Source organism: Arachis ipaensis, chromosome B6, assembly GCF_059453495.1.
Source record: "Arachis ipaensis isolate K30076 ecotype BB chromosome B6, ASM5945349v1, whole genome shotgun sequence".
Taxonomy (NCBI): Eukaryota; Viridiplantae; Streptophyta; class Magnoliopsida; order Fabales; family Fabaceae; genus Arachis; species Arachis ipaensis.
In genome coordinates this window covers 144570385-144591755 of record NC_142441.1, presented here as the reverse complement: position 1 = coordinate 144591755, position 21371 = coordinate 144570385, and the positions used below count along the sequence as shown (strand labels likewise).

The following is a 21371-nucleotide window of genomic DNA, read 5'->3' as shown; positions in this document are numbered from 1 at the left end:
AATTATTAGTAAAAAAATTAATAATAAAATAATATTAATACCATTTTAAATATTTTAAAATAAAAATAAAATGATTAACTAAAATTCATCCCCAATATTAGGAACAAAACAGAATTTAAACGTTTGAGTCTAACCTTATCAGTAAAGCCGTATTTTATTTCCACAATTGATTTTGGTTTGGGGGAGCCAAAGCCACGCACAACAACAAAGGGCAAAAGCGTCATTTCCTTTCAGTGTACGAGTCTACGAGGACCTTCATTGCTGCCTTCATCATTTTATCTTTCCCTTTTTCAAATAACAAAAAAGAAAAAGAAAAAGAAAAAGAAAAAGAAAGTATAAAGTTCAACAATTGCACTTGGCAAAGAAGAACATCAACAACGGAACACAGAGAGAGAAAGAGACTCCTCAAAGCTTCACAGAGATCGCAACGAACAACACAACACTCCGTACGAGCTTTCCCTATTCTCTGTCATCACTCATCAGTTCTTCAGTTTAAGAAGGTCACTTTACTTTTTCTTTTTGACATGCTTTTTATTTTCCCTTTTTTTTTTAAATTTTATTTTAATGTAGTTGATCACCTCTGTTTCATAATTTGTTTCTTTTTTTTCGTCTTATTAATTTTTTTGGGTGTTAATTAGTTTATATGATCGGTCCTGTTCAATTTATGTGTACCTACCGTCCCCATATTTGTTCGGTAGGGATACCCTTTTAATTTTGGATTGGTCAACTTGGTCACCCATTTTTAATACAACAAATGAAAATTGGAAATTTTTTTTTTGTTAGAGTCTATTGTTATTATGTGATTGGTCGATATTTTATTTGAATTAACGATTTTCGTGATATGGTAAACTGTGTGTATTAGTGTCAATTTTATTTTGGTGTGCTGAGCTTTATGCTATTTAGGTGTAGGCATGTGTTGCTGAAATTTCAGATTTAGTTTATGGTTGATCTGGAGTTTGAAACTTTGAATCATGGACCCTCTAAATGGCTCTGTTCTATGTCTTGTTTGTGTTGTGTGTGTGTGTGTGCAAGCCTGTTTATTCGTTAATCAACATTTATCTGGTCACATATTGATCAAATTCCCGCTGAATAACCGAAGAACTTGAAGCCTCGCATATTTGTCACTTTAGAATAGAAGTTTTTTTCTTGTTGACAATTTACATTTCACATTATGCGTTTTGAAAGTTTTGAAAGCCTTACTTCAGTGGAGTGATTTTGTGAAAATGCGGTGTTGTTGATATGGTTCTAGGTGTTTCTTGCAGTTATTTGTGTTCTTGTTTCAGATGTCTCTAACCTAGAGCTTGTTTCTTGAATGCCAGGCTTGTTCTAGAACCGATACCAGGGACACAATTTGCTTGATATAGCACCAAGTTTTCATCAACGTTGGTGTTGAGACTCTTGAGAGTAAGGAGCAATCCATGTGCTAGAACATACACAATTTTTGTATAAAGCACTGTTCATGGTTTCGGTCATTTTGATAGCATAGTCCAATCTTGGTGAAACAGCATGGAGGATATTGAGTTGTTAGATATCAGTTGGGAGGACGTTGTCTGTCCCATATGCTTAGATTTCCCTCATAATAGTGTGCTCCTTCAGTGTTCATCTTATGAAAAAGGATGTCGTCCTTTTCTATGTGATACGAACCATCTGCACTCTAATTGTTTGGATCGTTTCAAAAGTGCCTGTGGTATGTCATCATCTCCAGCACTTGATGAAACTTCTGTAGAAAGTAATGTTCCATTGGTGTCGGATGCTGCCATAGAAAATAATGAGCAAGTGGCACCAGATGGTCGATGCAAGCTGAGTTGTCCATTGTGTAGGGGTGAGGTTTCTGGGTGGATTGTTGTTGACAAGGCTCGTTCGCATCTTGATGAGAAGAAGCGTTGCTGTGATGAGGTGAAATGTAAATTCATGGGAAGTTACTCGGAGTTACAGCAACATGCTCAACTTGAACATCCTCATGCCCGTCCGTCGAAAATAGATCCCGCTCGACAGCTTGATTGGGAGAATTTCCAACAGTCCTCTGAGATTATAGATGTTTTGAGTACTATTCATTCAGAAACCCCGAGGGGCGTGGTTTTGGGAGATTATGTGATTGAATACGGGGATGATGATTCTAGAGATGAGTTTGAGGACTTCCCCGGAGATGATGGCAATTGGTGGACCTCTTGTATATTGTATCAAGTCTTTGACAACTTCAGAAGTTCAAGAAATAGAAGAAGGGCAAGAGTAGGTGATACCAGAAGGAGTAATCGCCGTTTAAGTTATGATACTTCAAATTCAGATGAAGGTTCTGTTGTATCCTTGGAGTACAACGACTATGGGCTAGATGAGATTGATGATGATTTTGTTAGTACAAGGGGCCCCTCAAGGGGTAACCGTGGTTACGGCAGGTAATAAACTTGTCTTCCTTTATATCGACTGTTGCTTTTTGCTATATTGTAGTGTAAATGTACTTTATCTTTATGTGACATGTCGTAACTTTCTGATTTCTTGAGGTATGATCATTTCATTACAGCACTCTATGCACAAGTGTTATATTATGGTGTGATGAAAGGATGCAGGACTAGAACTGAAATATTCCTGAACCCTCGCTTTTGAACATTCTAAACTTGTTCCCTTGTTTTTACTGTTCAAGGCCACCATCATATATTTATTATTATAAACTTGGAATCGTTCTTTTTTTAAAAGAATATAGTACCTTCTGATGATAATAATATAACTCACATTTTAAGTGGATATTGTTTCATTTGCAGTTTGCATTACTGGCAAAGATCATATGTTATTTCATGTATTGATGTCTTGATGTTTTGTGTGTCGATGAAAGTAAATGTGATCTCATTGGTGAGGATCATTTCATGTGCAAATTGCGCGTGCAGATTTTCACCAATGATTTTTCACGTTAACACGATACGGTCAATTCTGAAAATGTATGCCTTACTTGGTCTTGTACGGTCATCTCGAGAGGATCCTTTAATTTAGCTAACTCATTTTTTAGCAACCTGATTTGTCGTGGTTTTCTTCAAGTTACTATTGTATACTTAACTGTGTTGTTGTACTTTGAGATACGATATGCTCTGTTTACTTTATTCTTTTTTTTTTCTTTTTTTATTTCCGACTATTGTTTTTAAAGTTTTGAGGTTTCATACATCTGATTGCCCGGCACTGGCACCATTTTCCATCGATTCAATATAAGATAAATAATATATAATTGTGTCCTTTGCCAGATCGCATAGGCGCCGATCACGCTTCTTTGATAATTAGGTATGTGCTCGTTTCCGCATAATGTTTCACCTTCCATTGTGTCATTTTGCAAAATTCCTGATGAACTTTCTGCTAACTGTAGATTTCTTTCGGGCTTGAAAGAACGCAATAATGGTGATAAGGAGCCTTATTGATCCATTCCCTTTAAAGTTAGTTATGAAATTAAGGGAAATGGAAGTAGTGGCAGGGGGCATGGTGAGCAATAACAATTATTATGTGTTAAAACCATGCAAAGATTACTTTTTAGATCATCTTTTTGCACTTTGCACTGAGATGTGCTAAGTTGGGAAACTTCTATGAATTTGACAGTTCCATTTTGTCACATATTCAAAAAGTTTCTTTTATGCTTTTAGCTTTGAAGTCACATTTGTTTGCTGAATCTAAGTGGAACACAGTTTGCTAGCTAGTGATTAGGCTACAATTCTGCCTCTTAACTATAATTTTTTATTTTACTTTACCTCTTATTTGTATATATTCTCAATTGATTGTGGATGGACTTGTGGTATGTTAGAATGACCCCCTCTATGGGAGGCATATTATGTTTTATGTCAATGTCAATGAATAGAAATATGAAAAATGATCATTAATGTGTCTGAAAAACAATCTTATCCCAAAATATTATATACATTAATTAAGTTTAGATAGTGTAAATTACGATTGATGTAAGTTTGGGCTAAATATTGTATTAAGAGAATCTTTAAACCTATTATTAGGAGTATATACCTCTTATTTTCTTTCAAAAAATAATTAGGAGATTACGTCATTACTCCACTTAGTAATACATGTTTCCACTGAGTAATATATGTTTTAAGACATTATTGCGTGCGGAGAAATGTTTCCCTCCTCCGAGAGCAAGCGTTAGCTTCTGCAGATACCACTAAATATTATTCACGTCAATGCCTTGTGGGTCCCTCGAATTTTTTTAAACTATTTTTTAAAAATAATTTGTAAATGAAATTAACTATAATTAGTAACTCAATTAAATGATGCGCACAATATCGTCACTGCTAGTGCTGACCATAGGTAGGATTTAAACCATAAACTATAATTCTATGCAATTCGCAAATTGAGAATATCTCAATTCTAATTCTATCCTCATTTTAAAGTTTTACATCCCATTCTATTCTATATGACTCCAATAAATTAAAATTTTTAATCAAACATAATATTTAATTATTCCTGTTTATATCTTGACCCAAAAATATAAAGTCAGATCTAATAAAGATAAAGACCTACCCAAAAAAGATAGCTTCTTCTACTCACCCGACCTCTTGAGCTCGGACACGACACGGATAGTCCGACCTTGTTTATTTAAATAAGCAACTACCTCTCTTAAATATCTTCTATTATCCATATCTCATGTAAAAGATAGATCTCAACAAACTCTCAAGATAAAGGGAGCGGTTATCGAAGTGGAACCACTCTAAAAGGTGATTATCTACTCTACTATAAATATACACAAGAAACTCGGATGGCAGCATCTCGACACCAGCACAAGTCGGATGCTTGTACCACTTCCCACCTCACGCTGCATCAGAAGGAGTCTAGACCTCACTTTCAGACCCAAATCTTGATAAACCTCAACAATTATTTCTTATGATATTTTTGGTTAATAAATAAAAATATTTTTAATATATATTATTATTTTTTGTATTCTTTATTTATTATATATTTTTTATTAATATTTTATTATTCTGATTAATAAAAGTGTTATAAAAATTTGACTTTTTAAAAATATTAAAAACATTCAGAGGAACTTTTAAAATTTTTAAAATATTTCATATTGAGATATTTTAAAGTTTTGAGAATTGTTTTGTACTTTACTCTTGGAAACTGAGTTGTCCAACTCATAGTTAACAGCAATGTGTACCGACTAATAGAGGAGAACTATATTGTCTAACGAAAATAAATGTTGGCAACTGTTTTGTGTATTTTAAAATTTGAGAGACGAAAGTATCCAATTTTAAAAACTTAGGTACTGATTTGGTAATTACTCAAAGCCTGATCACGTGAATTGTTTCCCTATAAAAAACATGCATTCCCAGAGGGAGGCCATGTGCCTTCCCAGCTAGGATGTCTTCAACTCCATTTGCTTCCCCGCAACTCAATTTGGAAAAAATACAAGTTACTTGCGTGTGTTACGTTACAGAAACTTATATAACATCTTCCTTTCAGCATATCTTCATGGGGCGACCTTGGCTGCACAGAAGCTCAAGCCTGCTGAACCACTTTAACAAGTTCGTCCGAACCTGCAACTGGCTCGTGTTTAATCATGGCTGCGCACTAGCTTTTGAAATCACTCACCCATTAACTGGCGTGCCAAACCAGCATGCAAAGCATGGCCACCCTGCACCAAGATTATGATCAATTGCATTAAAAATCATGCTGATTGGGGCATAATCCGATCTGGGAATCAAATTTTGGAGCATGCAACTTCTTTTGCATCGAGATAAAGTGGCACTTCTATATTTCAAGAGGAAGGGTGCAGTTCTAGCGACACAGTATTAAGCAAAGTGACATAGATCCAACGAAAGGAAGGACATAGAACCAAAGGCTCATATGGCCATACCTTGTAAGCTACAATGTGTGCCACTGGAAGTCCTTGATTCCCAAACTGAGCAAAAAGTGAAAGATCACCAATAAGATCTAAGACCTTGTGGCGGCATGGTTCATCATTAAAACGCAGAGGTGGGTTCAACCAACCTTTACTGGTACTACAGAAGAAAACCACAGTTATACAGTAATACAGAAGCAAATACATGATGAGTGCATAACTTTGTAAAAGATAACCAGATACCAAACGAATCTTAGGTAGGTGGGCATCAGGGAGGGACTTACGTCAAACAACATTCAGGGGCTAATGCGAATGTGTGATATCACTTGATTTCTAAACTTATTTGATGCTGAATATCTTTCAAAGACTAGATTTATGTCATGCAAATCTCTCAAGGAATGAATTGCATATTACTTTAAACTGTGTCCATACTCAGCATTTGAATTCGTTGTATAGGCTATCGATATCTTGCAATTGTAATCATATCGTATATTTATGGTAATTGAAATATATGCATTAGTTAAATGACCCCTACTTGTTTAAGCGTCTATTATGCTGTTCTAAACAGATGAAAATCTTGAAGTGTCCATCCCATTTTACATCATAACTTTCCATCTCTAACCTCCCTTACCACGAGTCAAGTATATTTACATCATCTTTCAAAGACAGGGTTGGTACAATAAGACGATTACCTAGACTGGTCAGTTACACAAATAGCGAATTATCCGTTGAGACTTGAGAGTGAGTTTTTTTATTAAAAAGAACGCTAAAGACCAACTCTCTTATAGTGAGAATCCTTTTTACACTGCAGAATAGGACAAAAATTTTAGCTGTGAGTACGTGCCAAAGTATGTGTTTATTTTATCCAACGTATGTGCAAAAGTGTTGCTACTAAGATTTTTACCATGGTTTATTCCCAGAGCTATTAAATAGGTTCACTAGCTATCATATATTTGATCATCATTAACAGTAATAATGTATACTCGTAGCAGGGTTTTACCAGCATACAATGGCATTTTCCAGAGAACCCCCCTTGATAAGTCCAACATTGCGCATTTCCTCGATCTGCAAGATATTTTAAAGCATGGTTAAAAGTGTGAACCACATCATGTCGAACACATGGAAATAAATATATAGAAGAAAAAAAGTGTTAGGTACTAAGTTAATTATAGTCAGGGGTTTAATTGTTGCTACGGATAATTTGAAAAGTTAGGCATGCAAGACACAGATGAATGTTTGTGTAACTTTGTCTACCTGGCAAGTTAGCATGAGGGAGATGATAGATTGTTATTTCTGTTTGAAGGAGAATTAAGTAGGCCAAGGGGTGAGAACTGTGGGGGAGCACCTTAGAAAATTGGAAAAACAAGATAAGACTAGGAGACAACTGAGTCTCTTGAATACTCAGCAACTGTTCATCCTTTTTTTTTTCCTTATCAATTATTATCAACACACTCAAAGGAGGAGATCACAACTCCACTGGTAGAGATCATTCCTAGCACTAATATTCATATTTTGCTACCTTTCTTCACACTATTTTGATCACTAGTAGAGATCAAATCTTAGCGCTATTATTCATATTCTGCTACCTTCCTTCACACTATTAGATCTTAGTTCTCACACAATTACACCTAAAAAAAATTACTGCAAAAACTGATGCAATTCCATAAAACATATGGGTCTTGTATATATGTAATTTGTGCCTATAAAACCAGGTAACATATTCCCCATGTGCCCGCAAGTTTCATTGCAAAACACAATATAGTAAATCACAATAGTAAGTTAGTAACTTGTTTGCAGCAAAAGACAAAAATAACATCATACCCTTCCTAAACACTAAACTCTTAGTGCACGTGATATTACCCACACCTAAGCATAGACAAAATGATACTCAGGATGAATCATTTCCACAAGAAAAGAGTTTGCTACATTTCCAACAAGGTAGAGTTGACTACATGAATCAAGCAAAGTCATACCATTAACATCTAAATCTCTTGTGGTTTTATTATAGTTTTTCTAGGTCTCTGTATTCCCTGTATTCCCCTCACACTACTTTTCATTTAATTTATATATCTGGCTAAATTTAACAATGTCATGATGGCTGTGATGGGTACTCATTGTAGATCTTAATCAAATGCATCAAGTACAAATCTGGATGAAGTGTAATTGAACCCATGTAGTAGATAAGGCATAATTCTTGTATATTTAGTGATAAAATATAAGTGACAAATCACAAATGACATATTAACTCTCAAATGATTCTCCACTAAATGACATATTGCAACACAAAGGCAATAACTAGATCAGAAATAGAAAATCGTACTAACCTCCTCATAAATACAGAAGGTTCTTGCCAAAGCGATCTGTCTGGTATAAAACAAATTGTCCACAGATGGTGTAGAAAACCACTGGGAGCCTATAGCTGGTGCCTACAAGAAGGAAGTGTACTGCTTATTACTCAATGCTAAGCATCTATGAATAGATAAAATCTGCAGTTGTGAGTTGTGACCTTACATTCAACATCAATTGAATTTAAAATATCAGCATACTAGTAATAGTATTCTAGTACTCTCTGGGAACAAAAGAATATTCTCAATCCAATGTATCAATCATTCTTTACCTGTGGAAAGCTGATGCCATAACTTATCTTAACCACGTTTGAAGGAAATGCAGAAACAAAAGAATCATCCCTCCAAACATACACCGGTTCATTCACATGTGCTGCCATTTTCTCACAATGTTTGCCATCCCGGGTTGTTGCCACCTTTAAACCAACTTCATCCACTGCTTCAACCCATTCTCTTGCTGATCCATCAAATATAGGAATCTGCTAAAAAAAGAAAATCAATAATACAATTACAATCAGAATAGACTAGAGATATTTTTCTGCACCAAACGGAGATGATGCTTTTCTAATCTCTAGGTGAGTATGGAGAGACTATGCCATTTGAGTTATAGCTCATTGGCTTTTAAATTATATTGTTGAAATATATAAAAGTTTTACAATTCATGAAACAATTGAATCCACATTTCAAAAATGTTACCTCAGCATCACGCTCTTCAGCATCCAAATTCTCAATCTCAATTATGCAATTATCAACTCCAGCAGCCTCCAATGCAGAAAGTAAGTGCTCTACGGTTCGAACACGGAAACCATCTTTACAGAGAGTGGTACAGAGAGGCGACACCTGAACAAAATCAATAGATGCCGGAATCAAATTGCTCCGATAATCAAAGTACCTTCCTTCGCCGGCGAACCCAGGGCACAATCGCACTGTCGAACCCTTTCCTGAATGCAAAGCCTTGCCCCTCCGCTCTACGCAATTCGCTAGGGTTTGCTGAAGCCTGCCGGTCTGCGATTCATGGACGTTTTCACTTCAATTGAATAGAAACAAAAAAGGAGAACAACGATTTTCTCTATTTGGTTTCTGGGAAAAGTTAAGCAAGTGATTTTCATCAGAATAATATAAAGCTTTCTGAAAAAAAAATTACGAACAGGTTTCCATGAGACCAATTTGGACGATCTGAAGGAGTTGAAAGCAGTCATTATCACTTGTCAACGCTACGTTAATGTGAGTAGGCCCGCTACTAGAGCCAAAATTTAGATTTTGAATAAAACACCTTATCTTAAATTTTACTTTATTGTTGATAAACTTTAAAACGTTTTACGTTGTTAATATAAAAATAGTTAATTTTATTAATAAAATATTTTGTAACCAAATTTATATATAAATTTTGAAAAGGCCAGTCTTCTTTCTCAAAATAGAGTAATATTACTAGAATAGAAAAAATTGAAATTTTATAAAAAATTAAAATATAAATTAAATACATAAAATATAAAATTATAATAAAATTTAAATGATTAAATTATTAAATTTAGCATAAATTTTAGAATTTATTTATTTTATATTTTAAGAATATATATTAAATTTATAAATTAATTTTTTTATTAAAAATATAAAACATTTAAATTTTGAATGTATTTATTTATATGTATTTATATGTATTTATTTTGTGTGAGAGGCAGAGAGCGCTGCTTTGTCATCAGCTTCTCAGTCCTTCATCTTCAACACTTTTAAGTCTCTCTCTCTTCTCCGCCAGTGGCACACTGCGCTACCATCCGGCCACCCACCGCCGCCCCCTCCTCTCTGCTTCTCCGTCGGTATGCCATTATTTTTTTTCAAAAGAAACAAGTTGTTGACTTTATAGGTTGTTTGTGTTATAAATTTTGAGATTATCTTGCTTTCCATATTGATTCTAGATTTTTGTAGATTAGTGCTTATTATATTTGTGATTTTTTAAAAATTTATTTGTTATTGATAATTGAAAACAACACTTTTAGGAGTAGGAGCAGCTCGTTTTACATAAAACCTAAGATGGCGACACCGCCACCGATGGGGCCACCGGGAAATCCAGTGTTTGACGGAGGACCGCCACCACCGCCGCCAACTCCAGGGACGGACATGACTGGAATATGCTTCAGAGACCAGCTTTGGCTAAACACCTACCCATTGGATCGGAACCTGGTGTTTGATTACTTTGCTTTGTCCCCCTTTTATGATTGGGGCTGCAACAATGAGCAGCTTCGAATGCGTTCTGTCCACCCCCTCGATATCTCACAACTATCGTAAGACGCCAACCATCTCAAACTCCTTTTTGTGTATGCCATTGTTGCGTTGTATCTGCATTTTGGGTTAGTTTGGTGTTGACTGATTTGTCAAAATACGTGGAAATTGTGGAATTGATTGGCCGATAAATTAGGAGGTTTGGGAAGATGAAATTTCTAGAGCTGGAAATTTGTAGTATTTGGAGTTTGGTTTCTGTTAAGAAGTGTGCAAAGGAGAAAGCTTTTGGTTGAATTTCTGTAGGTTATTGAGGAAACCAAGTTGTTGGGAAATCTGAATTTTATTTAGGCTAAGCGGTGCTACTGCAAATTAGTAAATTGCATCAAATGATTTAAGGTGTGAAGCAGATGTCTAAACCAGGTTTTATTCTTCAGGAAGATGACAGGGATAGAGTATATGCTCAGTGAAGTTTTGGAACCCCACCTTTTTGTAATTCGCAAACAAAAGAGAGATAGCCCTGAGAAAGTTACACCGATGCTGGCATACTACATCTTGGATGGTTCAATTTACCAGGCACCACAACTATGCAATGTTTTTGCTGCTCGAATTGTAAGTTCTTGCTGGATTTACATTTTCGTTTTTTGCTGTTTTGGGGTAATTTTCTAACTTCAAAACAATTGATTTGCACTGAATAGCTTGCATGATATGAGATGGGGACTTTAGATTGTGAAAATCAGAAAAAGTTTCAGTTGTGAAATTTTGCTCATTGTTTCCCCATATGAAATCTGGATTAGGTTCATATTGTTCAAAGTCTTGATGAATATCATTTTAAATTCCAGATGACACTATAGAAAAAAATATTTTACGAGTCGTTGGTGCATAAAAATTAAAAGCTTTCCCCTATACAGTTTCTGTAATCTATTATCTTTTCTTTTACATTGGGAGAGAAGGTTTTATTCAAAACTGGTTTTGTGATTGATCTTGCAGGGAAGGGCACTCTATTATATACAGAAAGCCTTTACTACAGCTGCCTCAAAGCTGGAGAAGATAGGACATGGTAAGAGAGATTGTTGTTTTTTTGTTTCTTAAAGACGAAACTTTTTTCTTTTCTGGTGAAGAATGATTTTGTAGCTACAAAAACTATACAAAAAACCTGGAACACAAAGAGATCCACTTCTCAATAGCAGAAAAGAAAACTGGAAAATCTATCAATAAAGCAAACTTTCCAACTGCTCGACAAATTTGAGAGGGAAAATACTTTAAAGTGATCATGATGGAGGCTGGATATCTAATTTTTTACCACAAACTAGTTTGTCCATAAAATTTTTAACTGAACATGCAACTATGCTACAACCAAATACACCAAATCTTGTAAAGATGAGATATTTTTAACCAGAGTATCTTGACAACAGGGTTTAGAAGTGTATTGTAACTAAAACTATACTGCTATAGTAATTAGTCGAATCTAATTATGGGCATAGTTCGTTATTAAACTATGTCATGATCTTGTTGAAGCTTATGACCATAGAACAGTACACTGCTGACTTTCACTCACATTAACTTAATTTTGATTTTTCTTGCTTGATCAGTTGATTCTGAAAATGAGACTGTGGTAACGGAATCAAAGGTTGCTAAGGAGACAATTGACTTGAAGGAAGTTAGGCGCGTGGATCAAATTCTTGCATCCCTGCAGCGCAAGGTAAGTTCAAAAAATATGACTTCCCTATATGTTAAACTTGTTTTGTGAAGGAGAGGAAAATAGGATTAAGGGGAAACGGAAGATTGAATTTTAAAATTCTTGTCTAGAATATCCATTATATTACTCCCCCGATCCAAAATAACCACCACTTCAAAATTTGGTACATGTTTAAACTAATGTATATGGATACAGTGGAAGTAGTTTTGAGAAAATATAAAATGTTTATATCCTGGTTAATGGTTTGCTATCAACAAAATCTGTTGTCTTTTGCCTGTGTGTGTCTACTTTATTGACTGTCACAAAAACTGCTTAAAACAGATGGGTCACTAATTATGCTGTTATTCACATTCTTCTTTATTTAGAAGTCTTGCAATTCATGCATCAAAGTTGTTACCTTTTGTGGTAAATATACAAGCTTTACTCTAGAAGTTCAGACTTCAGAATATGTTGATAAATGTGAAGAACTACTACAGTTTTACCACATTCATCCCAGATTTTTTTTGTCTCTCATATGTGATTGTCAGTGTTAAATGGGTATTAACTTCCTGCTGCAGCTACCGCCTGCCCCACCACCACCACCATTTCCAGAAGGATATGCTCCTACTGCAGCAGGAGAAACTGATAAAGGCCCCGAAGCTCAAGAAGGAGCAGAGTTGCAGGTTCCTCCTGGCGATCCCATTGTTGATCAAGGACCTGCAAAAAGAATGAAATTGATGTAAATGACACACAAATCGCAATATGAAAAAGCTGATCATTCCCTACATGTGGCCCTTTCTGGAACATGGTGAACTGTGTTTTATACTTTTATTATTCCTTCATTCCTTGGTCTAAATTATTGGGCCTTCATGAAATTTAGTAATGTAGTAACCATCAACTAGGCTCATTGTAAGATAGAATAATATCATTCATTTTTTTGAATTATTGACAATGCATTAATAGGTAGTTTTAGTGCATGTCCTTCAGAATTTGGACATTCTGTCTATTGGTTAAATGAGATAACAAACTAACAATGCACTATCATCATTTGATAAATTTAAAAAAAAGGATAAATGACATTGAACCTTTTCATTGCCTGATTTGTCAGTTCTACTTTAATTAGTGTTATGTTTATAGGAGAGATTGGCGTTGTATTTCACAAAATATACGATAAGTTGGCGTCATATTTTTAAAAAATGCAGGGTATTCTGTGTAAATACTATTGTTAATTTATAATTTTACACATTGATGAGAGATATATCGTGTGTAATCTCGTTTAATTTATGATAATCAGTGTAATTTAGCCTACGTATGTTTTTGGTTGAAGGGTTAAATATCCGATAAGCTAACTTCCACATCTGAGACTTAAGTATAACATTGAGTATGACTCTGATGCCAGTATTGCAATGATCAATGATCTAATAAATATCCAAAATAGCTCCTGAAATTCGCATCATAAATTTGAATTGATCCACTACGGACTCCCACATTTTGAACTGAATTGGCACATAAGTTATCATGGTGTATGAATGAAAACTACGACGTTTGGTGGCAACAGAAATGACTTAAATGACACCACGAAGAGATGTAATTTGACTTATAAATGTAATAAAAGTTGACGCGAATTACGGGTCAAAATTTGAAGATCTAATTAGGTCAAATAAAATTTTTGGAATCAATTTACACATGATGCAAATTTAAGGAAGCAATGTAGATATTTATTCATCAATGAGCGAAGAAATTTAGAGAAGCATTTGGCTTCGATTAGAAACATACATATCTGGATACAAGACTGATTGCCTAGTTCCAAAATGCTTAAGCGTAGAATAAGGATTTCAGTTTTGGAATACCTCTTAGACACGTTGCTAAGATCCTAATTGATGATGAGCAAAAGGCTTCTTTGCCCGTTCAGTTTGTAGATAAATTTTCTCTCTTGGATTTCTGCCCTGTTCCAATACCCTAAAAAAACCTACACTATTTCAATCTGAAGCAAATAACACCCTCTCTGATGGAAAATATGGCATTCCATTATAACAAAAATCAACTGACAAAAAATCTGCCTTCGGGTTATCTCCCGCAAAACTTAGTGGATGTTGAAGGGGTCAAGATATGTAAACTTACTTCAAAACGAACATTATAGGCTCCTTAATAACTTTTTAATTCCAAACATAGCATAAATTTCAAACAGAAGGGGGTCATAAACAAAGGGGACTAATATGGAACATTCTTTGGTAAGTTCCTTATCACATTGTTCTTCATTCCTATCTTGGTGCGCATATTCTCCACACCAGACTTGTTCATTTGCTTCAGTACTTTCATCCTCACCATTTGTTCCCTTGATTGAACCGTAGCCAATCCCATGCCTCTATACCTGGAAATAAATAAGAACAAAAAAAAGGGATCCCAATTACCACATGATTCTCTATTTTCTTTTGTCAAACACCAAATGTTTTTACAAATATTGAAGACAAGGTTGGGAAATAACCTTGAAGCCAATGCAGCAGTAATGGCCATACTATTTGCAGATGAAGGTCGAGGTTTCTGACGATAATAACGCAGAAATTCCCGGGAACCAAGAGTTGTGGTTGATGTTCCACGATCAGTTTTCTTGGTGATTATGAGCTCACCACCGCCAAGTTCTACATTGTTAACTGCATCACCGGATACAACCAGCTGCTTGCCTTGCTCGTCCACATAACTGGAGGAAAAATAAGAGTAATGGTTCATGAGTGGATGTCGTGTTATCAATTCTTTGCAGTAGTTCATACAAATTCAAAGGAAAAACCGTCAAAACTGAACTAACCTGCTGCTATAATCGTAGAATTCTTCTAACTCCACTTCTTCCTCGTCATCACCATCACCATAATGCACTTTACAGTGACTTTTAGCTTCCATATGCTTCCTCACTGCTTCCAAGCTGCTGAAAGGATAACAGCGGTCATTGCAGTAGAGACACATATAGTCCCTTTTGACCTGGAAAATAGAAACAGCATGGTGAAACTAGGATCAGGAGGTTTTAATTATAAAAAACGTTGAAGTAGGGCAAAAATTATACCTTAAGCCCAAGATAAGTTAAAAGGCCTTTAGCATCCTTCAAATATTCAACATCTGGAATGAAGAATCCATGGTGCTTGTGCATGTGAACCATGCAGCTTTCGATTGTATTGTGCTCTTTATCACACATAAAGCAACATGATGGATCCAACTCCTCAAAACTATCATCATCTTCGTCCATATCAGCATTGCCGTCATGATCATTCATGTCCAAATCAGTGATAGACTTTGCAGCATCATGAACCAAATCATCTTCAGGATCAACCTCCTCCCATTCATCTTCACTTTCTTCATTGTCAGACTTGTCTACCTCACTTCTTGGGGAAGGCCTATTTGCAACACGACGTGGAAGTGGCTTGACTATCGCCTTCTCATCTGATTGGCTAGTTCCTTCAGATGCTCGCGTAATATGACCCCGTGATTTAAGGTGCTCGGCATGAGCCTTGGAACTTTTATACGCCTTCCCGCAAAGACCACAGCTATAGAGCATAGGGGTTTCATTAGACTTATCTTTCTCTTGAGCAAGAGCAGATTGTCTAGCCAGAAACAGAGCTTCTGTCACCCCAGGGACCCCAGCCACCTATATTCCACAAAAAGAAAAGGGAAATTTACCATTATATAATGTAAATATAAATAAAATTCCGTGAATAAATCAACCCCCCCCCCCCCTCTTTTCCCTTTCTCTCTTTTCTCTTTTCCTCCTTCCTACAAGATAGATGTAAATAAACTTCTTCAAAGTGGATAGATACCAACCCCCTCAAGAAAAAGAGGGGAAAAACCTCTCTATTTCCTTTTATTTCTCATTATGACTTTTTGTTCCACTCTTTGATCAATGTATCACTATATCATAATACATTTGTATCTAATATATCAATCCAGGAATGTACTAAAAAAGGTGAAAGCGATAACTAGGAACAATGAGAGGAAAAACAAACAAGAAAGAAAGAATACTATTAATAGTTCAATACCAAACATTACGAGTTTAAAGCTCCCAAGTTCCACGAAAAACGATTTCCAACAGTATTAAAACCTCCCTATACCACTATATTCTCAGCACAAGCACCAAGTGAACATTGTCCTTAAGGCACTCTCAAATGCAACAGAAGAAAACACCAGTGCAAATCAAACAAAACATTTGTTTCCTCAATGATGTTATTTTATCCTAGCAATTGAACCAACCCTAACAGTGAACACATTTGATTACTTCTCACCGACCTAAGCAAAAGCAATAACAAACCCTTATAGTAATATAAATTTTCCCCGGTAAAAGACGAAACTCAAGTGAGAAAGTGAAAAGATAAAGACCAAAACAACATAACACAATGATTAAAATTTTCCCGGATTGAACAACCAAAATCCAAAATATATAGTTAGCTAAAAAATAAAAATTAGGGTTTAATAAAATGAGTAAACAAAGTAGAACTTGGTAACACTGGACATCATAAAAAAATTAAGAAAAACGGTTTTCTATACTGATGATTAAAAAAATGAACTGGTTTTCCAAAAAATCAAAAATAAAGAAAAAAAAAAAAGATTCAAACCTTGCGCTTGAGGTTGTAGCGATGCCACTCAGACTTGTAATGAAGCTTTTGCTCTGAATCGTCATTGAATTCCTTGTTGCAAGCGTTGCACGTTAATCCCGGCATCGTTTCGAAAGTTGAATGATTTTCGGTTAAGTTCGATTGGGTTGGTTTGTTCGAAGAAGAAGAAGAAAGGATTGAATTTGGTTGGAAGCGAAAGAAGGTGAAAAGTAAATTAAAAAAAAAAGGAATAAAGAGAAAGAGATTTATTTATTTAAAGCACGCCGGGAAGGTTCGTTTTGTTGTCGGCGAAGTGGAATGAAAAAGAAAAACGAAGAAAGGGTACTCGCTTGTGCTTGCGCAATGGCTTCTGTCATTCATTTTTTTTTTTTTAATCACAATTCTTCTTTTTTTTTTAATATTTTTTTGGTCGTCTGAAACTGAAACTGGATCTGGGCCTGTTCTTCTTGTTCTTTGACCCGCTTCTACTTTTGGAGCTATGAATCTTTGTTTGATTGTATCGAAATGCAATAACTTTAGCCCAATTTTGTATTTTTGTTTTGATGCATGGATAATTTCCAGCCCAAAAAATGCATGGGTAATTTTGATTAAGGTGAATAAATGTATGTAATTAACCCAACTTGGATTGGTCTAGTATTTAATTTATTAGTTGGTTTAAGTAAATATTGGGTGGTTCGAATCCTATATATTGCATGTAGCAACCCAAGCCAACGATAAACCCTTAAAAACAAATTTCGATCTATGAAGGATTAGTCTTTGACCTACCAGATTAAAAAATACCGTGGATAAATTATAATAGGCCTTAGCCACTTTTTTTTTTTTATTATTTTTTTTATTTTGAGAATAAATATTAAAAAATTAACAAAATATCATTTATAAAAAGACATCTTAAATCAATAATTTCATTGTATCATATTCATATATAAAAAGTTACGACTTAAACAAATATACTTAAAATATTGGTAGTTTTAAATTTGTTCAATCGTGTTTTATGAAGCTAAAACAATCAATTATCATATCTGATTAAATTTTGAAACAAATATAATAAGTAAATTGCTTCATCTTCTGACATTTTTTAGTGTCAACCTAATAAAAATATTTATATACATGTTATTTTTAAAAAATTAAACTAATTAACCTTAATGAATAAATTTCCAAATAATTTCGATCCTTTTTCATTTTGTCAATTATTGGTCAACATTTTTTTAAAAAAAATGTCATTCTTTTAAACTCTTATTAATTTATTCTCTCTTCCTTCTTTCTTTTTTTTCAACTCTATTTCAGCAGTCACCACCGCCAACACTACCTCCACCACTAATTCATGTATATTTTCATTATTTTGGCTTCTCATGTCAACCTTTTTTTTTATTATTCATCTTTGCCTATCAGCAAAACTAAATCTCAAATAAAGAGGGGGCTTAATTAAAACCTAAAACCTGTTTTGAATGAAAACCTACTCCTATTTGATTTTACGAAATTAATTTTGATGCACTAAAAATATAAAATATACAGTCGTACAATCACATCCGTCTTTTTGAATAATCATCACGTAGTTAATAAAAATAATAGTTATTTTTGATAATATGACGTTAAGTAATTTGATATATATGTAAAGCTGTTTTATATTAACAGTGATCAAAATTAAATTATTGCTTTCGTATAAAAGTTATATTTTTTTAAAAAAAGAAAATAACTTTTTAAAAAAGAGTATACAAAAATACAAATGTATAAAAAGTAAATTTTTGGACAAAAAGTCACATCCAAACGCACTCTTACCTTGCGGTACCCATTTAATTTGTGGCTCGGATGGTGAGTGACAAATTGACAATGTATCTTGTTTCCATGTTACTATAATATTGTCAATGCTATTAGACAATTGTTTGATTAAGACTAAAGCACTACTTTGGTTCATTCAGTCATACATATACATACTATTACTATTACTAAGAAAAGAGGAGCAAGCATTTTTATTCTTTACTTAGGGTCCCAGCCAAGGATGTCATGTCCTTTCGGATCCTATCACATATAAAATGTGGACCAATTTTAAGAGAAATTCCATTTTATGTAATGGTTAAATAAATATAACTCGTATTTATTATTTTTAATTTTTTTGTGGTGTAATGGTGTTTGGTAATATTCTTATGCTTTCTTCTTCTTCTTTTTTTTTTTTTAATCTTATATGTAATTATTTTTCTATAAAATTAATAGTTAAAAATCATTAGATGATAATTTAGTCAAATTTATCAAATTATTTAATAATTCTTAAATATTAACTATAAACTACAGGTAAGTTTTCACTTTGTTTTCTTTCCGTAATATTATTCTTGTACTTTCACTATCGGCAATGCTGAACTTTGGGGCAACTTTCATCATCTTTCTTTGACTTGAGATATAGGCTTTAATAATGTATTAATAGAAAGAAGGTCACTACAAAATTCTTATTATTTTGTGGCAGTTTTTTTTTTAGATTGTGGCGGTTTCTATCCCCCATAAAAAAGATTGTGGCCGTTTTTAAAACTCCTAAAATTTAAGGTGTCACGGCTTATTTGTTGCGATTTTATAAAATTCTAGAACATTATTTAATGGCGATTTGTTGTTTGTTCATTGGGATTTTGAATTAATTTTTGTGACGATTTTTTCATCATTTTGTGACGGTTTAAAATTTTCACAAACTAAATCTTTTAATTAAAAAAATTAATTATTTATGAGGGTTTCAAACACCCCAACAAAATTTGTTAATAACTTAATATTGAATAATTAACTATTTTTGTAAGAGTATCAATACATTATTAGGTAACATGATAATAAATTTAAATAATAATAAAGAAATACATTATAACATTTTACAAGAATAACATAACAAATATAATCTTTATACAAGAATACGTTAACTAAAATTTGTTTAAAAACACATGAAATTGAATCAAGCTAGCAATGCAAAAGGAAAATAATTAACTATTTGTGTGTAAGAAAATTGTATGGTAAGTTGTAGTAGTAAGAAGGCTCAAATGCATGCTATCACGCGACAACACTGAGGAAGGCATCACAGTTTGTGGTCAACTAGCGTGTCAGATGTCAAGAAGCAACTGGTTCTTGAATGACGAGAAAACTAGAATGAGGTCTCACAAAAAAAGTGTACCGGTGTGCAACACTTCTAGAATAAAACTCTTAAGAAATTCTTTCATTTGGTTTGAAATTCAAAAAAATATAATTTTATTGAGAGCTGTTACACATTCAATTTTTTTAGTAAATAAATTTATTAAATTAGCCTAAATCTAATAAAAATTACTTTCATTATATGTAGTCATAAGGGATTTTCCTTGTAGAAGTTTCAAAAGGGTGAAATCCCCCAAGAGCAATAGCCTCTTTTATAGATGAGACACGCAAATTTCTAATTGTAAAAGGCTCATTTGATCAGTAAAGGTCTGAGAGGCAAGAAAAATGGAAAAGAGAGAGGAGTGAAGTTGACGATCTCGAGAGGAAGAGCTTGCCCCATCTGGCACCTTAAGGCATATATTTCATGTAGGAGATTAAGCTCAAACAAGGCATTTTTAATTGATTGATTCCCCTAATCGATTTAAGTCGTATGCTAAAATCTCTCGCTGATGCGGATCACCGACAACAGGGTAAAGGAAGTAGACTTCCGTCAGATGCCAAGAAGCAACTGGTTCTTGTTATTCCTTTAAAGAAAATAGGCTCAAGTTAAAAACATCAATATTCTCAAAACTCAACATAATTAATGAGCGGAAAAGAATCAATTACTTGGCAAATAAAGAGCACAGAATTACAAGCAACAAGCCTTTTAGCACTAACAAAAACACTCCATCCGGTTGTGAGTAGATGCCTTTTAGGATGGCTTGCATAAATAGAAAGAATTTCAAACTGATCTCATCTTCAGCCCCCAACACTGAATCAATGTTGGCTTTACAACTCACATCAAAATAGGGGTGTGCATGGGTCGGGTGAAACCGGGTTTGATGTGACCCAAATCCGACCCGAAATATATACCGGGCCTATTTGTTAGACCCGAACCCGACCCTAGACCCGATGAAATCTATACACTTTCGGGCCACGATTATACTGGGTAAAAACCGGGTGAAAATCGGGCCGTTAACATTATATTATCTTGATACCTTCTTGTAAGTTAGCATGTAAAAATATTCAAATTTCCAAGACTTCAACCATTATTTGACATGATAAATTCACTTAGAAAAATATAATAAGAACTAACTCTTCTCTAAAATTAAAGTATAACCATAATCAATACTAATATTGCCTAATAACACCAAATATTTAAATAAATACAAATAACACAAGATTATGCATTAGTCTAAAGTCTTATGCATTTTAAACATAAAACATTAACTTATAGTCTTATATATAATGACTAATAACACAAAATATTAAGGTTTACAATACTTAAATTTCACATAATAATAGCCATTATCCATCACTAATAACACAAAATATTAATTATGTATGATGACCGGGTCACCGGGCCGATTTCGGGTGACCCGAGCTATGCCCCGGACCCGACCCGAAATAATGACCGGGTCTACTTTTGAGACCCATACCCGACCCTAGACCCGATGAAATCACATCAAATTAGCCCCTAAAGTGTTCGGGATCGGGCCGGGTCTTCGGGCCGGGCCGGGCCATGCACACCCCTACATCGAAAGATATGTCTGAATTTTCATTCATTACCATGCAAATCCCTTGCA

The 21371-nt window shown here is 34.3% G+C and overlaps 4 protein-coding genes across 8 annotated transcripts; 2 read left to right on the top strand and 2 right to left on the bottom strand.

Annotated features, from left to right (window-relative positions):
- The first annotated feature begins 235 nt into the window (after positions 1-235).
- LOC107605152 (E3 ubiquitin-protein ligase, putative (DUF1644)) lies at positions 236-3864 on the top strand. Its single transcript, XM_016306922.3, has 4 exons — positions 236-500; positions 1320-2393; positions 3228-3264; positions 3347-3864. Exons 2-3 carry the CDS (start codon positions 1507-1509, stop codon positions 3262-3264), a joined length of 924 nt encoding a protein of 307 aa, XP_016162408.1. The 5' UTR covers positions 236-500; positions 1320-1506; the 3' UTR covers positions 3347-3864.
- A 1314-nt stretch (positions 3865-5178) lies between these two features.
- Positions 5179-9414, bottom strand: LOC107605153 (putative UDP-3-O-acyl-N-acetylglucosamine deacetylase 1, mitochondrial). Of its 5 annotated transcripts, none has more exons than XM_088491955.1 (7): positions 9312-9414; positions 8860-9168; positions 8436-8645; positions 8143-8244; positions 6819-6883; positions 5834-5978; positions 5179-5611 (listed from the first exon to the last, which is right to left on the bottom strand). In XM_088491955.1, the coding sequence occupies exons 1-7, from the start codon at positions 9360-9362 to the stop codon at positions 5561-5563; spliced, it is 933 nt and encodes a 310-aa protein (XP_088348081.1). In that variant the 5' UTR covers positions 9363-9414; the 3' UTR covers positions 5179-5560. The 5 variants fall into 5 exon arrangements, with proteins under 5 accessions (XP_088348081.1, XP_088348083.1, XP_088348082.1 ...); XM_088491957.1 differs by having other exon boundaries at positions 5834-5972; XM_088491956.1 differs by having other exon boundaries at positions 8436-8642.
- Positions 9415-9831: 417 nt separating this feature from the next.
- MED6 (RNA polymerase transcriptional regulation mediator-like protein) lies at positions 9832-13155 on the top strand. Its single transcript, XM_016306927.3, has 6 exons — positions 9832-9977; positions 10158-10442; positions 10815-10989; positions 11368-11437; positions 11970-12079; positions 12634-13155. Exons 2-6 carry the CDS (start codon positions 10192-10194, stop codon positions 12796-12798), a joined length of 771 nt encoding a protein of 256 aa, XP_016162413.1. The 5' UTR covers positions 9832-9977; positions 10158-10191; the 3' UTR covers positions 12799-13155.
- Positions 13156-14061: 906 nt separating this feature from the next.
- LOC107605155 (Zinc finger protein 622) lies at positions 14062-17030 on the bottom strand. Its single transcript, XM_016306928.3, has 5 exons — positions 16651-17030; positions 15111-15689; positions 14859-15028; positions 14541-14753; positions 14062-14426 (listed from the first exon to the last, which is right to left on the bottom strand). Exons 1-5 carry the CDS (start codon positions 16753-16755, stop codon positions 14267-14269), a joined length of 1227 nt encoding a protein of 408 aa, XP_016162414.1. The 5' UTR covers positions 16756-17030; the 3' UTR covers positions 14062-14266.
- Between the last annotated feature and the right edge of the window lie 4341 nt (positions 17031-21371).

Excerpts from the sequence above, each read along its gene's own strand:
- LOC107605152 (XM_016306922.3), top strand. The coding sequence starts at position 1,507 with ATGGAGGATATTGAGTTGTTAGATATCAGTTGGGAGGACGTTGTCTGT. Across the intron at positions 2,394-3,227 it reads GGTAACCGTGGTTACGGCAG|ATCGCATAGGCGCCGATCAC; the intron begins GTAATAAACTTG and ends GTCCTTTGCCAG.
- LOC107605153 (XM_088491955.1), bottom strand. The coding sequence starts at position 9,362 with ATGACTGCTTTCAACTCCTTCAGATCGTCCAAATTGGTCTCATGGAAA. Across the intron at positions 5,979-6,818 it reads GAAAATGCCATTGTATGCTG|TACCAGTAAAGGTTGGTTGA; the intron begins GTAAAACCCTGC and ends TTTCTTCTGTAG. Across the intron at positions 5,612-5,833 it reads CACACATTGTAGCTTACAAG|GGTGGCCATGCTTTGCATGC; the intron begins GTATGGCCATAT and ends ATCTTGGTGCAG.
- LOC107605155 (XM_016306928.3), bottom strand. The coding sequence starts at position 16,755 with ATGCCGGGATTAACGTGCAACGCTTGCAACAAGGAATTCAATGACGAT. Across the intron at positions 15,690-16,650 it reads GCTACAACCTCAAGCGCAAG|GTGGCTGGGGTCCCTGGGGT; the intron begins GTTTGAATCTTT and ends TGTGGAATATAG. Across the intron at positions 15,029-15,110 it reads TAACTTATCTTGGGCTTAAG|GTCAAAAGGGACTATATGTG; the intron begins GTATAATTTTTG and ends TCTATTTTCCAG.
- MED6 (XM_016306927.3), top strand. The coding sequence starts at position 10,192 with ATGGCGACACCGCCACCGATGGGGCCACCGGGAAATCCAGTGTTTGAC. Across the intron at positions 10,443-10,814 it reads CTCGATATCTCACAACTATC|GAAGATGACAGGGATAGAGT; the intron begins GTAAGACGCCAA and ends TTTATTCTTCAG. Across the intron at positions 10,990-11,367 it reads ATGTTTTTGCTGCTCGAATT|GGAAGGGCACTCTATTATAT; the intron begins GTAAGTTCTTGC and ends TTGATCTTGCAG.